Source organism: Podarcis raffonei, chromosome 15 (genome assembly GCF_027172205.1).
Source record: "Podarcis raffonei isolate rPodRaf1 chromosome 15, rPodRaf1.pri, whole genome shotgun sequence".
Classification (NCBI taxonomy): Eukaryota; Metazoa; Chordata; class Lepidosauria; order Squamata; family Lacertidae; genus Podarcis; species Podarcis raffonei.
The window spans coordinates 24,452,998-24,469,464 of record NC_070616.1 but is presented as its reverse complement, the minus strand read 5'-3'; the positions used below and the strand labels follow the sequence as shown (position 1 = coordinate 24,469,464).

The 16,467-nt window shown below is 48.7% G+C and overlaps 1 protein-coding gene across 2 annotated transcripts in view; it reads right to left on the bottom strand.

The window, feature by feature from the left end:
* Positions 1-16,467, bottom strand: part of USP2 (ubiquitin specific peptidase 2) — a 77,245-nt gene that overhangs the window by 10,024 nt on the left and 50,754 nt on the right. For both annotated transcript variants that reach the window (XM_053366731.1, XM_053366732.1), the window contains 2 exons: positions 6,236-6,286; positions 830-953 (listed from right to left, as the gene is read on the bottom strand). In XM_053366731.1, the coding sequence (XP_053222706.1) occupies positions 830-953; positions 6,236-6,286 (175 nt within the window). The remainder of the gene's footprint in view (positions 1-829; positions 954-6,235; positions 6,287-16,467) is intronic.

Genomic DNA, 16,467 nt, shown 5'->3' with positions numbered 1-16,467 from the left:
GGATCAGACTGCTGTTTGGAAGGTGAGAGGGGAAAGTGCGAGATGAACAAATGACTCATGGGAAGATGCATAAAACCCTACAAACAAATCAGGATGAATGTGGGACAAAGGCTCATCGCAATATACCGCCCGTAATCCCGAAAACAAATTAGAATGAATGCGTAATATGTCAGGATATAGTCTAACCTCTGTGTAAGCTTTGTGCAAGCAAATCAAGATGACTGGCCAGTGAATAGGTCATCTGGGAGGAGCCCATAGATAAACAGAGGTCCAACTATTGGTCCCACTGAGCTCACTATTGTCTACTCCGGCTGGTAGCAGCTCTCCTGGGTCTCAGATGGAGATCTCACATTAGCGAAAGATGCCCCCCCCCCCCGTCAGATGCCTGGCTGTCCACCCCCATTTTGGCACTCCTGGGTAGGCAGGAAATGCATTCAGGAGACTCATCAAGTCCACCACACATGACTGGAGTTTATCTCCTGCTGCAGAGGAGACAGAAAAACGAAGAGGGTAAAACTGAAACTCAGAAAAGCCATTTAGGGTTTCATCAGAGTTCCTTATTGTTGTATTTCTGTATCGTTTTGAGGCTTGCTTCTCTTTTTGTTCAGCTGCGGAGGAAGCACTGATTTTCCTTCTGCCTCAAGAACCAACCCACCCTTCTCGGGGGGGGGGGCCTTAAAGTCAAATCTTCCCCCGGCAAAGACCCTGGTTTGAAACCTCTGGGGAGAGAGCAGCTGCCAGTCAGTGTTGACAATATGGAGCCGAACGGACCAAGGGCCTAATTGGTGTAAGGCTGCTCGCCCTGTGTGTGAAATGTCATGGTCCTTACCAGCCATGAGGGCCATCTGCATGCGGCTTTTGTTGTTCAGGTCATGGACGTACTGGTTCTGCAAACAGTAATCTCGGAGCTCTTTGGTGTTGCTCAGACACTGCAGGATTGAGTTCATAAAACACTACAGGAGGCAAACAAATGAACATGCATGAAGTGTAAGGACAAATAGGTCAACTTTCTTTTCCTTTCCCCTTTTTCTAATTTCAAATTCAGTTGGCCACATTTCTGCATCAGATCGTGACCCCCCCCCCCCCAATATCATAAATATCTGTCTGCATTTTAGTGCCCATTCGTCTTAATGTGTGCATTCTGGTATGCAATTTTGCCTACTATACACATATTTGCAAGCGATTTTCCGTACTGAGAACTTTATTCAGGTATGTAAAACATTTGTACATCTTGCCGTTCATCACCAAGAGCTCTGTTAGGTGGCTAACAGAAATGAAACCATAAATTAAACCTTTTTAACCTATCGCTTGCAATTTTACAAGCCAAAGCACCCAAAACAGAAGGCAGGAACTGGCATAATCCAGCAGCGGTAAGAACCGTAAGAAAATACAAGAGAATGTTAGAATCAGGTCAGTAAAGGAACCCCAGCTGTTTGCAGTCTAAATGCCTTCCCAAAAAGGAAAGGGTTCTTTAAAAAATATATATACATACAAAAAGGCCATTAAAGAGATGGTGGAACAGATGAGCTTGCTTCCCTCAGGAGGGAGTTCCCAAGCATAGACAATGTATGTTTTATTATTGCTAAAGCTCCCTTGGGGCCAGGGTCCTTTAATGGCTGAAAAGTATACTACTAATTATATTTCATATAATTGTCTGGAGTCCTTTTTTTTGCGATGTGTGTGTCTTTCAACCAAAATTCCTCCTTCTGGGGTAAAGGTAAAGGGACCTCTGACCATTAGGTCCAGTTGTGGCCGACTCTGGGGTTGTGGTGCTCATCTCGCTTTATTGGCCGAGGGAGCCGGCGTACAGCTTCCGGGTCATGTGGCCAGCATGACTAAGCCGCTTCTGGCGAACCAGAGCAGCACACGAAAACGCCATTTACCTTCCTGCCAGAGTGGTACCTATTTATCTACCTGCACTTTGACGTGCTTTTGAACTGCTAGGTTGGCAGGAGCAGGGACTGAGCAATGGGAGCTCACCCCATTGCGGGGATTCAAACTGCCGACCTTCTGATTGGCAAGTCCTAGGCTCTGTGGTTTAACCCACAGCGCCACCCGCGTCCTCCTTCTGGGGTAAGGAGATACAAATCTGCATTGCTTTTAAATGCAAAGGTGAGGCTGAGCTGGTCATTAACTGGACTGATAACTTAATTCTTCCTCCCTCCACCTGCTGTGATCCTGGCTAATAAAAACCCTCTTCTGCAGGTGCTGTTTGAATGGGAAAGAAAGCTATCATCTGTCCTAGTGGGTGGATTCTCTCTCCTGCTCCCAGTGTAGCAAACAGCAGCTTCAGAGGAGGTGTTTCCCCCCCAGGACTGCAGCAGGGGGGAAAGGGTTAAAACTCCCCTCCATGTCTGCTATGATTCTGTTAGCAGTCAGCCTTGCCCCTCTGCCCCTGTCCTCTACCACCACCACACTCCCTGAGTTTGAGGCCAGCACCAAAATCTGTATAGGTCCACCTGCACTAAGATATCTGTGATCACATCCACACCATACTGTACACTAAAAGCACATGGCTTCCCCCAAAGACTTCTGGGAACAATAGTTTCTTAAGGGTGCTATAACCTTCAGAGGAGTAAACTACAGATCCCAGGATTCTCTGTTCAAGTGTCATAAATGTTCTGTGTGCATAGCGTGTGGGTGTCTGAGATGGCGAGGCTGTGGAATAAAAAAAAATCCATGTAAGACAGGCCCTTATATTTCCAAATATTTCCAAATGGGCCTTAACAGTTATCACTTTACCTAAATGTGACTAGGGATCTGATAGTGTGGCGGTTGCATTTTTAATGTTTTCTTTCTAGTTTTATCAACGGGGAACATTTTCAAAAACGCATTTATTGCCATTTGACGTTGCGCTTTCATACATCATGTGAACTGCCTTGAGAAAAGAATGTTCTTCCTGAAAGGCTCAGGTGTGGAAACCGATCGGATGGGCAAACCTCAGCTGCTCAGGCCCAGACTAGGCCTTGTGAGGTTAAATGCTCCTCCGAATTCAACATGTAGGTGTTTGCGCCTGCACTTAAAAACAACTCTAAACAAGCATTGCATGTTAAACCTAAAAGAGCATTGAATTTCATGAGTTTGGGCCTGAGCGGTTGAGGCTTGGTGGGGTGGGAGGGTGACACACTTCCTGAGACCGTTGCAAAAAGGCCCTTCAGAAGGGCAGGGGATTCCCACCACAGCAAAGGGGAACTGAGGGACAAACAGCGGTGGAAAGAGCTGTCGAAATTTCCTGTGTTGGCGGGGTACCCACCCACCGGGCACAGAGAAGTGCCACACCACTAATTCAGCCGTGACCGCCGGGCTGCACTGGCTCAGCTGGCGTTGTGTGTGCACGACTTTCCCACATATTATGTTCTCATTACAGTGCCAGAGGCAATGTGGCCTCTGAACGCCCGTTGCTGGGGCTCACGTGTTGGGAACAGCGCTATTGCGCTCAGACCCTGCTTACAATATGATAATCTTTATTGTCATTATCCCATACAGAACAACGAAATTGGAAAAATCTACATCAGACATTCAAAAAACAACAAGCCTGCTATCCCAGCTATCCCAGCCTGGTTAGCCCCCTAAAAACTCTGATAAAAAGGTAAAGGGACCCCTGACCATTAGGTGCAGTCGTGGCCCACTCTGGGGTTGCGGCGCTCATCTCGCTTTATTGGCCCGAGGGAGCCGGCGTACAGCTTCCGGGTCATGTGGCCAGCATGACCAAGCCACTTCTGGCGAACCAGAGCAGCTCACGGAAACACCGTTTATCTTCCTGCCGGAGCGGTACCTATTTATCTACTTGCACTTGACGTGCTTTCGAACTGCTAGGATGGCAGGAGCTGAGACCGAGCAACGGGAGCTCACCCCGTTGCGGGGATTCAAACCGCCGACCTTTTGATTGGCAAGTCCTAGGCTCTGTGGTTTAACCCATAGCGCCACCCGCGTCCCTTTAAAACTCTGATACCCCATAATTAAATACAATATACTCCCATAGAGACTACCTTACACTGCGTTTAAAACCAAAATTGCATTCGAATAGAAACTGTTTCTCAGGCGGCTAGTCCTAGTCTTTATAACCCTGTACCTTCTTCCAGAAGGCAGAAGCTGAAAGAGATCATTTCCAGGGTGTGCACTATCCTGCACTATCTCTGCAGCTTTCTTATGGCACCTTGCAGGCTTTCCCTTAGAGCATCTGGTTGGCCATTGTGAGAACAGGATTCTGGATTAGATGGGCCACTGGCCGGATCTAGCAGGCTCTTCTTACATTTTGTGTGTGCGCGTACATGCAGTGCCTAGACAGCTCAGTTGGTTAGAGGGTGGCGCTGATAATACCAAGGTTGCTGCAGGTTCGATCCCCGAGTGGGAACAGCTGCATATTCCTGCATTGCAGGGGTTGGCTTAGGTGATTCTCACAGTCCCTTTCCAACTCTACAATTCTATGATTCTATACACAAGGATGGGACCCGGGTGGCGCTGTGGGTTAAACCACAGGGCCTAGGGCTTGCCGATCAGAAGGTCGGCGGTTCGAATCCCCGCGATGGGGTGAGCTCCCATTGCTTGGTCCCTGCTCCTGCCAACCTAGCAGTTTGAAAGCACGTCAAAGTGCAAGTAGATAAATAGGTGCCGTTCCGGCGGGAAGGTAAATGGCATTTCTGTGCGCTGCTCTGGTTCGCCAAAAGCGGCTTAGCCATGCTGGCCACATGACCTGGAAGCTGTACGCCAGCTCCCTTGGCCAATAAAGCGAGATGAGCACCGCAACCCCAGAGTCGGTCATGACTGGACCTAATGGTCAGGGGTCCCTTTACCCTTTATACACAAGGAAGCAGCATGCGAATCACAATGGCGGTAATTATGCCATACAAACTAGCACATGCATGCTATCACCCTGGGGCTCCAGGAGCCTGATGTGCGAGGATCTGAGAGGTAGCTGCATGGTGGTGCGGTCATGCCACACTCTCCCTGCAAGGCGAGCCAAACAGTGTGAATTTGGCAAGGAGGTAGCAGCAGCAGCAGTGCCCAGCAATGAGACCATGGTGATCTCTGTGCTTGACCAGCCCAGAGACTGGGTTTAACCTTGCGCTGCTTTTTAAATTGTTCATTTCAGAGAGCTTTGGTTCGGACTTGCGATTCAGAGGCTCAGCTATATGAATCGGAGAGCTCCCCCTTTGAATCTTGCTTCCGCCGCGATCTCACTACGAGGTGGGCTTCAACAAGCCACTCTAGCTCTGCCTCAGTCCTGCCATCTGCATTATGGGGCAATAGCTGAAATAAAGTGAGGAGGAAGAGGAACAACAACAAAGTTTTCCCTTTGCTCTGCTCCTTTTCCAGCGTAAACCCGCTCTTTAGTGATAGATCAGAACAAATGGCAATCCGGGGAAGACCCAGATTGTCATTTGCTCCAACTGAGCATTTAATAGCAGTGTTCCCAGGTGGGGGTAAGGAAGTGTGGGCAAACTGAAGGGGTGGTCTGGATCTATCACTGCAAGTGCAATGCAAACAACCCATATATCTGGTTTTTATTATGCTGAAATGCCACACAGCTCGCCAATAGGAGCCAAGGGCAAACGAGTGACCTAACTGGGTATACATAAACTAAGAATTAAGGAACAGGGTGTGCCGCAAAGTGTAGGCTCAGCCCAGGAGCGTGTGATCGGCACCACTATCAAAACTCACAAATCCTTTCATTTGAAAACCCACTTCAGGTTCACCCCATCCCAAGTGTCTGTCGCCCCCCCCCCCAGCAATTTGCAGTTTAAGCTTTCAGGATCTTGCTGTTCTTAGACACTAGGCGTCAGAAGCCCCTTTTTGGTCTACTTAAATCACGCAGAGGCCTGTCAGCAGATCTCAGGCTGCAATCATACCATACCCTTAGAGCAGAATCATACCACTTTAATCAGGTCCATGGCTTTCCCCAAATAATTACTGGGAGCTACGGTTTCTTAAGGATGTTGTGAATTGTTAGGAGACCTCCCTGTCCCGTCCTCACCCTGACAGAGCTACAATTACTAGTGTGGTTTAACAATCAGTTTCTCTTCCCAGGGAACTCAGGGAATTGTAGCTCCCCTGTGATGGGAATCTCAGGGCCCTTAATAAACTACATCTCCCATAATTCTTTGGGGGGAACGCCATGGGACTGTTTAAACTGGTACCATTCACAGTGTGAATGTGGGCTCAGTTTTCCCGCCCCAGTGCAGATATACCCAAGTGGAGGGGGGACAGGGATGGAAAGAGAGAGGAGTGGACTCACAGTGTTGCCGAGGTTCCGGAGGCCGGTCAGGCCCTGCACACTTTTGGAATTCTGTCAAGAGAGAAGAACATGCATTGGTTGTGAGAATGCGGTAACTCCGGGTCGGGTGGATATGCAAACACAGCCAAATCCAAGGGTTGGCGGGGGGGAACAAACAAAGGCAAAAGAGAAAGGGGGTTCAAACTCCCAAAGATTTGGGATCACGGGCATAAAGATTTCAGGCCATTAAACCCACAGCTTGCAGGGAACCTCAAACCCCTGACACATCCCTTGTCAATACTTGCTGAGCAGGAGCAAGGCTTAAGGGGAAGGTTCCCTACTGGGGGGATAGTGGAGGTGGTGGAGGTCAAGAAACAGAGCCTACAAAGCAAAGCCAGTGCCCTGCTTTCCCCTACTCTCAGCGCCAGAAATGAATGAGTGCCAACTCTAGCAGCAGCTGACAAAGCCTGTGGGAAATTTCTGCTATCACAGAATCAAAGTCTCTGTAGTAGATGTGGGTATTAATATCTTGGGCTCCGCCAAGAGATCTCAAGCATTCAGGCTCAGTCCTAGAATATGGAAGTCATGGCGAAGGGTAGTGGAGAACAGACAGAGATGGCGCTTCTGTGCATGTGCAAAGAGCTTTCCCTTTCCAAAAGCAAGTTAAGGCAATCAGACTCTGTCTCATTTAGAACTGGGGGGCCCTGGACTTCCAGCATGGCCCTGAGTTTCCCCTCACCTATTAAATGAATCCAAAAGGCTGAATGAATAAATGCAAACTTACTGTATTTACTTATTACCAGTGCTTTCCCCCCCTAAAAAACATGTTTAGGGGTACTCTCATTTTGACTCAAGAAAACCACCATTTTATAGTTCAAATCAGGAAAAATAAATCCAGTAAATGGACAAAAGTACAAAGATTCACAAAATGTTTAGGGGTATGTGTACCCCTGCGTACCCCCAGAAAAAAGCACTGCTTATAACTGTGTATGTACCCCAACTTTTCTCCAAGGATCTTAAAGTGGCATAATATGGTTCTCTCCCACACCCACATTTTATCCTCACAGCAACCCTGTGAGGTAGGTCAGGCTGAGAGACAGTGACTGGCCCAAGGTCACCCAGTGAGCTTCATGGCTGAATGTGGGATTGGAGCCCTGGTCTCCCAGGTCCTAGTCTGACACTCTAACCGTTATACTACACTGGCTCTCCTACTTGGGAGAAAGGTGCGGCAGACAAATTAAATATTAAATAAGCAGGCAAACAAAAACAAACAAACAAACAAACAAACAAACAAATTCAGGACTGTCTAATGGTGCGTATATGCTCATAATGTCGTTTGTAAGAAGTACGGATGAGAGAATCTGTCAATCGCAGTTTCTCACTTCTCTCGTCTTAAATTCAGTTCTCCACAGTAGTTTGCAAAAAATCCTCATAAAAACCCATGAGGCGTTTTAGTGCAGATTTGTTAATTACATTTTTTCTGAGCATTTGCATCCTGCTATTCAGCCAAAAAAAGGCTCCCAGAATGGCTTATGTACAATCTTAAAAAACAACAACAGCACACAAGGGGAAAAGGCTAAGGAGAGAAAAAGGGAATGAACGAATAAAACTCTGCCACCATTTTACTCGAATACACACACACACACACACATTTCGGCATGAAACTTTGTCTGATACATGTACTGTATACATATTTTTTCAAAGCAATTTCCCCTAATAGAAAGCATTTTTTATGAACATATGCATCCTCGTGCGCATTTTAAATTAGCAGGTGGGTTTTTGTACACATTTGTTGGCTGGAGAACCACTTTGCAAAAACCGCTTTAAGCAAACAGTAAGACAGGGAAGGCAAAAGGAGGCCTTTGGCAGAAGAAAAACAAGAGAGGAACATACAGCAGAGAGAGCCACCCAAAGTGTTGCATCAACTCCTTGCCCTCCCTTGGAGGTGTCTGCAAAGCACTCAGTTGACCTTGTGTTCAGGAGGGCAAAATCCCGGGAAGCCAAAGTCCCATTTCCTGTACATGTGGTGCCCCACACATGGCAATGTAGCAGCCAGGGGAGTAACCAAGCTTGGCAAGTCCCCAGCAGCAGCAGCAGCAGCAGCACCTTGGCAGTCTGTTGGGCCTGGAACACAGAATCCTGCCCAGAGGGCCTGGAAGGGATCCAGCTGGCACCCAGCAGAGGGACAGAGGTCATGTGGGCATTGCTCAGGGGGTGGGGAAAGAGAGAATGGAAAAGCAGGGAGGACAAACTTCATCTCTGCATTTTGCACTTCTGACATAGGTAAGGCAAGGCGTATCTGCTTTTCAATCTCCAGGTGGGCAGGGAATACATGCCACCCCCCGGCTGAAACCCTAGGAGAGCCACTGTCCATCAGTGCAGGCAATATTGAGCTAAATAGACCAGCGGTCAGACTCAATATAAGGCAATTTCCCATGCTCCCAACTTGGGAAAAGCAGAACTTGGTTGTTCTGGATAAAGGCTGCCTGCTGAAACTGCAGACAGCCACTAAGAGCTCTCTGCTTGCTGCGTGGCTTCAGAGACCTGCCTGTAAGGAGGCGGGACACAGCGAGAAAAGGTGGCTTGGAAGCACTGCGCTTGATGACAGCCTTCATTCCGCGCTCCTGGTAGAGCATGTGCTGTGGGTGCAGAAGGTCCTGGGTTCAAGCTCAAGGATCAGGACATAGCATCTGAAGCATTTATCGCCTGCTCTCCAGCCAAGAAGGCTCTCAGAGTGGGCACAACACATGAGCAAAGAGGGATGGGGAGGGAGGAGGGGAAGATCAAGGTCGGGTGCCAGTTCTTAAAGTTACAGGTCTAATAATGCAGCTATATAGTTCTACTGGGACACGGGTGGCGCTGTGGGTTAAACCACAGAGCCTAGGATTTGCCGATCAGAAGGTCTGCAGTTCGAATCCCCAAAACGGGGTGAGCTCCCGTTGCTCGGTCCCTGCTCCTGCCAACCTAGCAGTTCGAAAGCAAGTCAAAGTGCAAGTAGATAAATAGGTACCGCTCCGGCGGGAAGGTAAATGTCATTTCTGTGCGCTGCTCTGGTTTGCCAGAAGTGGCTAAGTCATGCTGGCCACATGACCCGGAAGCTGTACACCGGCTCCCTCGGCCAATAAAGCGAGATGAGCACCGCAACCCCCGAGTAGGTCATGACTGGACCTAATGGTCAGGGGTCCCTTTACCTTTACTATAGTTCTATTGGCGTACAGTGGAACCTCGAGTTGCGGACGTAATCCGTGATGGAGGCATGTCTACAACCTGCAGCGTTCGCATCCTGAAGCACCGCGTCTGCACAGGCACCAGCACGATTTTGTGCTTCTGTGCATGTGTGAGTGGTGAAACCCAGAAGTAACCCATTCTTCTGGGTTTCCCGCGGCCTGCAACCTGAAAACACGTAACCTGAAATGTCCGTAACATGAGGTATGACTGTAGATTATGCCTGTCTTTGAAAGCAACTCTGCTCCAGAAAACCCCCCTCCCCATACCAGATCAGGCACAGAGGAGAGTGGGGGGAGGCCAGAAGGACCCAGAATTGTATATCTAGGTCTATTCTCATATAGCTGACTAGAATCCTCACCAGAGGGAGCTCACTGAAACTGCCCAGCAATGTTGTTTTGGTTGCCTTGGATTGGACAAAGTCTTGGCGGCTGTCACCTATTAATGGCTATTGACCATGATGGCAGAATAGGGGCTCCATGGGCAGAGGCAGCATAGCCCTGGGTAACAGAAATTAAGGCAAAAGAAGCAGGGCGACGAGGGCTTCTTCCTTCTAGTTCTACTGCAAACCTCCCTGATCGGATCGGTGCCCCTGTGGGGCATCTCTGCTGCAGACAGAGAGCGTTGGACTTGAAAGAGCTTAAAGAGCTGGTGCCTGATCTTGCCTTTTCCCCTCTGCCCTCCGCTTCCTTCTTTCCTTTTGTCCCTTGTCTTTTAGAACGTAGGCGTGAGAGGGGGCAGAGACTGCCTTGTTTCAACTGATTGTATGCAAGCTGTTCTGGGAGCCTTTTTTGGGCGAAGAGTTGGTGTGTGTGTGTGTGTGTTATAATGCACTACAGTGGTACCTCTGGCTACGAACGGGATCCGTTCCGGAGCCCCGTTCACAACCTGATAGGAACGCAACCCGAGTCTGCGCATGCGCAGGTCGCAATTCACTGCTTCTGCACATGTGCGTGACGTCATTTTGCGCATCTGCGCATGCAGCGAAACCCGGAAGTAACCCTTTCCAGTACTTCTGGGTTGCCACCCGAAAAGACATAACCTGAAACCAACGTAACGAGAGGTATGACTGTATATAAATTCATAAAATGGTTTAGGGCTGCAGGGATGCCCCAGTTCCCCACCCCACCCCCCAGGCTGGACTGGGTTTGGGGTTCAGTGGGTTAAAGCGTCAGCCCTTCTTCTTCCCTCCTTACATTTCTGGCACCCCAGAAACTGAAGAGGAGGAGAAGGAGTGGGGAGAAGGAGGTCCCTGCTGCTTCGCCAGCTCCAAAATAGCAGCGCTTGGCATGTGTTTGTAGGAGGGAAAGCAGCCTCCTCTCCTGTTCCTGACAACAGCCCAAAATAGACCGGCTCAAACAGCACACGTTTCTGCTCTGGCAACACAGCCTCATGTCACATCGGGGGGTGGGGTGGGGACAGGGATGGGGACAAGTGGACCCCTATTCTCCGTCTCTGAGGGTAGACAGAATGGCAGAGGAGGGGAGAGAGAAGGAAGGGGTTTGGGGTTCCTTAATGAAATAACAAGCCCTGATTAAGGATGGTGGGAAAATTCAATTCAGTTCACATTGAAAGGCGATTCAGCCCAATCGAACCGAAACAAACATCCATCCTTTTGAAATTTGCACTTCTCTGAATTTTGCAGTGCAGTCCTCCGGGCAAGTAATGTGTACAAAAATGCATGAGCTAAGGTAAATACTGCATTTAAAAATGCATATACTGGTGAAAATAACAGGAAAAAACTCATTATCTCGGGGAAAATACAAATACAGTGGTATACTGGTTCTCGAACGTAATCCATTCTGGAAATCCGTTTTGAGTTCTGAAACGTTAAAAAACCAAGGTGCAGGCGTCCTGGAAACAATAGCTGACAGCCGCATTGGATGTTGGGCTTCCGAAAAATGTTCAAAAACTGGAACACTTACTTCTGGGTTTTCGGCGTTTGGAAGCCGAAATGTTCGAGTACTAGGGCGTTCGAGAACCAAGGTTCCATTATATTAGGAAAAGTATACATTGCTAAAATGTGTTATTACGCAAAATATATTTACATAGAATGGGAGCTAATGTGTTGTGGAGCAGTGGTTAAGGTGTTGGGTTCAAATCCCCACTTAGCTGTAAAGCTCATTGGGTGGCCTTGGGCAGTGACAGTCTCTTAGCCTAACCTACCTCACAGGGTTGCTGTGAGAACAAAATGGGGAGGGGGAGAATCACGTACACCACCTTGAGTTCCTTGGAGAAAACATGGGATATAGATGTAATAATAATAATAATAATAATAATAATAATAATACTACATAAAATTGTAAAAAAAAATACGTAGGAGTAATGTGCACTATATTGCTGCTGAATTTTCACGAGGATTTAAAAAATCACAAACTGATGAGAAAGCGTGGAGAACTGAGCTTAAAATTGGGATTTTTTTTTTAAAAAGAGAAATTGAAATAGACAGATGCCTACATCCCTAGCCCTGATTCCCCAATTTCACAAATATTAGCTGAATCCCACCCACCTACGCTCTTATTCTCAACAACATTTTTATTATTAACCATGCTATTAAAAATCGCTGACACAGCCAGTTTGGGTGCTGTAGTTGGAGCGTTTGACTCAGCTGGGAGAAACCTAGGTTCAAACTCCTCCCCTTGAAACATTCTGGGTGATCAAAGGCCAGTATATATTTCTCTTAGTCTAACTCAGCAGTTCTCACCCTGTGGGTCCCCAGATGTTGTTGGACTACAACTCCCATCATCCCTGAGCTCTGGCCTTGCTAGCTAGGGGTGATGGGAGTTGTAGTTCAACAACATCTGGGGACCCACGGTTGTTGTAAGGACAAAACGTGTGCAGAAAAAACACACACTCACACATACCCAATGACCCAGCCCTTCGACTTTGAGGACAAGGTGGAATAAAGAGAAATTAAGATAGTAATTACAGTCACTACATTTGCTTTGATGCAGAGGATTTTGGGCTTCTGTGGTGGAAAAGTAGCCACGCCACTATCCTTCTTCAGCTGTGATGCTTACTGTGAGACAGGCAAAGACTAGAAGTGATGCTAGGAACACAACAGCCTCAAATTTAACCCCTCCAGCTAGTCTAGCACCCTGGTGGAGGAGAACATCTCCCTCCTCTCTGCTTGTCAGATCAATGTGAGAGCGATGTTGTCCTCTGGAATGTTGCTGGACTCCAGTTCCCATCAGCCACAGGCAGCATGGCCTGTGGTCAGGAATGATGGGATCTGTAATCCAAAATACCTCTTGAGATAAAACATCTGAAGAACTGAGAGCAGGCAGTAGCCCTCCCTCCTGATCTGGTCTGCCTGGATCACCTGAGGTTGTGGTATGTGTTGAACAGCCACACACAAAAGTGTAGTGTCCCTTCATGATCCAGCCACACCCTTTGTGCAGCTTTCCAAGTTTATACAGTAATCTTATAATTATGCAACAATAATAATTAGGGAAGCATTGCATCGCTCAGTGCAGATCTCCATGTGTTCCACTTGAGCTAGATCTATTTTCTGTGCACGTACATTGGCAAATGATTTGGAATGCTCCAGTATCTTATTCTGGAGTGGCTTAATATGCACATTTCCCTGACATTTCATTGTACACAACAGAACTTGTGCACCATTCCCTTGAAGCTGAAGCACCTTGAGTTTTCAGTGCTCCTAAACGTTTAGCTTTGGAGCAGATAGTGGCTAAAAAAACCTTCCCTTTCTTGCTGACTGGGTGGTTTTAGGTCGCTGGAGACAGGGACCTTGCTGCAGAAAGAGTAATGGGTCTTTGACACCAACCCACCCAACCTGCTATCTTGGACCACTAGATCACTGGTGACATCCACCTGCAAGCATGTAGCCAGAGGGTTGGCAGAAGCTGAATAATGGTTAACCACCTCTACCCTGGGTTGAATAACTAAACCTGAAGGCATATGCTAGCTGACAGGTGGTCAGAGAAAGAATACTAGCTTTGAGAACTGAGCTGTTCCTGCTCACCCTTCCTTGCATCAAAACCTTGCATTTTTTTGTGCTGATACAATGGCACCATAAGCACAGTTTTTCAATGACCACATCTAGATCTTGAATGGCAACCAAGCCACTAAGCGCCACTCAATTATGACACTGAAAGCAAGCACAGAGTTAAGGATCCTGATAGCATCACCTTAGGATTTGCACCCTAAAGGCATTTCCTTGGAAGTGTGTCTGGTGGCAACCTAAACAAATTTGGCTGGATTTGGCCATCGCAGAAGGTCCAGAAGAACCGTGATCTTTTCTGAGCAGCGACAAGGACACGAGAGGTGCCTACGATGTGTGTCAAAGGGCAAGGAGGTTTGGAGAGGCTGTGACGGAGGTGACCTGATGCTCTGAGGTCTCTGGGGGTGGCCCAGCCCTGCTTAATCTACGTATATCCTTCCCGAAACATTTCCCAGCCCAAGGGAGTAGACAGAAAAATCTCGGAGGAGAGAACAAGGAACTGAGAGTGTGCTGGGGAATGGCGCATCGCCAAAGCATGCAGGACCAGCCAGCCGGCATTCCTCCGCTATGGAGAGGAAGAGGCAGGCCCCAGATGAACAGCCAGCCCACGCGAATCCAGAGGAAGGAGGAGAGAGAGGGAAAGAGAGAAAGAGAGATGGGGAAAGCCACTGCTTGCCCTTGAGCATCAGAACCTTGTTCCAGGAAATTCATCACAAGCAGCGCTCCCAGTCTGACACAGGCACAGAAGGAACAGGTGTGCATTATCTGGGACCTATCCGGGTGCCTCCCATTCTGACCCAGAAACCCAAGTCTCCATGGAAGCACAGGCAGAATATGCTTTATACAGAGTTAGGCCACTGGGTCCATCTAGGTCAGCGGTGTCTACATGGCAGTTCTTCTGGGAAAGGCGCTCTGTACATGTTCATCAAGTGGAACTGTCTTGTTTCAAAAGCCCCAGGATGTGCCGGGGCATTGAAAACCGTTTTGGAAGTGAACAAAGCTTGGACAAATTAAACCCTGCAGCTACCTTTCCTGCAGCGCCACTGGGCTGGGAAAGGACTCGTGATGCCCCAACTCCCTGCCCAATTATGTAGGCAGTTCCTTGTATTGGGAGTGGTTTCGACGCAGACCGCGGACCCCATAATCAAGATTTATCCAACTGTAAGATGCAGGGTAAGGGACGCGGGTGGCGCAGTGGGTTAAACCACAGAGCCTAGGACTTGTCGATCAGAAGGTTGGCGGTTCGAATCCCCGCGATGGTGTGAGCTCCCGTTGCTCGGTCCCTGCTCCTGCCAACCTAGCAGTTCAAAAGCACGTCAAATTGCAAATAGATAAATAGGTACCGCTCCGGCGGGAAGGTAAACGGCGTTTCCGTGTGCTGCTCTGGTTCGCCAGAAGCGGCTTAGTCATGCTGGCCACATGGCCCGGAAGCTGTACGCCTTGCTCCCTCGGCCAATAAAGTGAGAGAAGCGCCGCAACCCCAGAGTCGGTAACGACTGGACCTAATGGTCAGGGGTCCCTTTACCCCTTTACCTTTAGGATGCAGGGCATAATGTAAAACCAGCTTGAGTTTCACTGCCAGGGGCTGGACAAGATGACCGCTTGTGTCCCCCTTCTGATTCTACTGTTCTATGATTCTATGACTATGGGGCAGCTCTGCAACTAGTGTTTTAAAAATGAAACACTGATTAATAATAATAGTAATAATAATAATAGACATTCCCTAGCAAAACGAAACCCACTATGGCATCAGCGAGGAGAGAAAAACTCTCTCTCCACACATGCTGCCAGCAGCAGCCACCTGGTTACAAATGGCTCAGCCTCCGTCTCCCTCCCCTCCCCTGTCCTGACAACTGAACTCTCCTTTCCCTTCCCCGGCCAGCTTGGATCACAGCTCCCTAGCTGGCCTCAGCTGCTGGAGCTCAGCAAGCGGCGCCAAGGAGGTTTCAAGCTGCCTGTGGGGAGAGAGGCACGGACAACTCTTACATAACATGCCCAGCTCCATTCATCGACCGAACAAAGGGGCTGACCTGCCCTGAGCCACAGGTGCCGCGGCGGAAGGGAGTCTGTTACGTAACGGCATGGAACAAAGGCGCTCCCCGAAGGGCACTGGCCCAACGAGGTCAAAACGGTCCAGGCTTCGCGGAGGGAGGAAAGGACACCCCGAACAGCCACGTGGAGAGGGAGAAAGACCCAGGTGTCCTGGCGCCTGTCCGTCCCTCCCCCCAAACATCCCCTGAGATCCTTCCTGCATGCTCTGCTTTTATTCACTCTGAATAACTACCAACACTCTCCCAGCATTCAGAATGCACATTCTCTCTTTCTCGCTCACACACACTTTCACCCATAAATAAGCACTGAAAGGGTTTGAGCTTGGGAGGAAAGGTCAAAAGGTGAAAGGTTAACTGCTCAGTTATCTTGAGAGCATGTCCTTTAATTTACTGGGGCTTTCTGCCTGGGGGTGGGAGTGAGATGGGGGGCAAAAAACCAGAACGCGGTGATTTCCAGTCTCCTTTCTAACTGTGCCCCTTCTTAGAAATGGAGACCCGGTGAGCAACACCCAAAAGGTTGGTCTCGCAGCAGAAACTCTTGGGACCTAAGTACCAGGTGTTAACAGCTTATTGCTTCATATTGCAGGCTGCTCTTGCAAACTCCATCTTCTGTAGGAAAGCGGGGAGGGTCTCCTTGTCGCCTCTAGATCTTGCAGAACTCCTGCTTTTTGACAGCGAGCGTCTGCACCCACACAACCGTCTTCTGCTCTAGCAGATAGTTAACTACCTCCCTACTTTTACCTTCTCCCACCCACCCATCTTTAGAGGTGCGATAAGAACAGGAATGAGGCGATTTCTGGCTTTGCTATGGGGTGGGCAGCACCTACACTTTAACTCCCTTCCAGGCTGAAAGCAGGGTCCACACAGTGAAATCAGGAGCAGAGCACAGGACCCAGGGCTCCTGCCAGGCAGCAACAGAGTGGACTGCTAAGATTGCTAAACTCATGCCCACCCAACACATGCAGTGCAAAGCCCACCTACCCACCCCACAGTTTGTGGCTGGTCCACCCGGC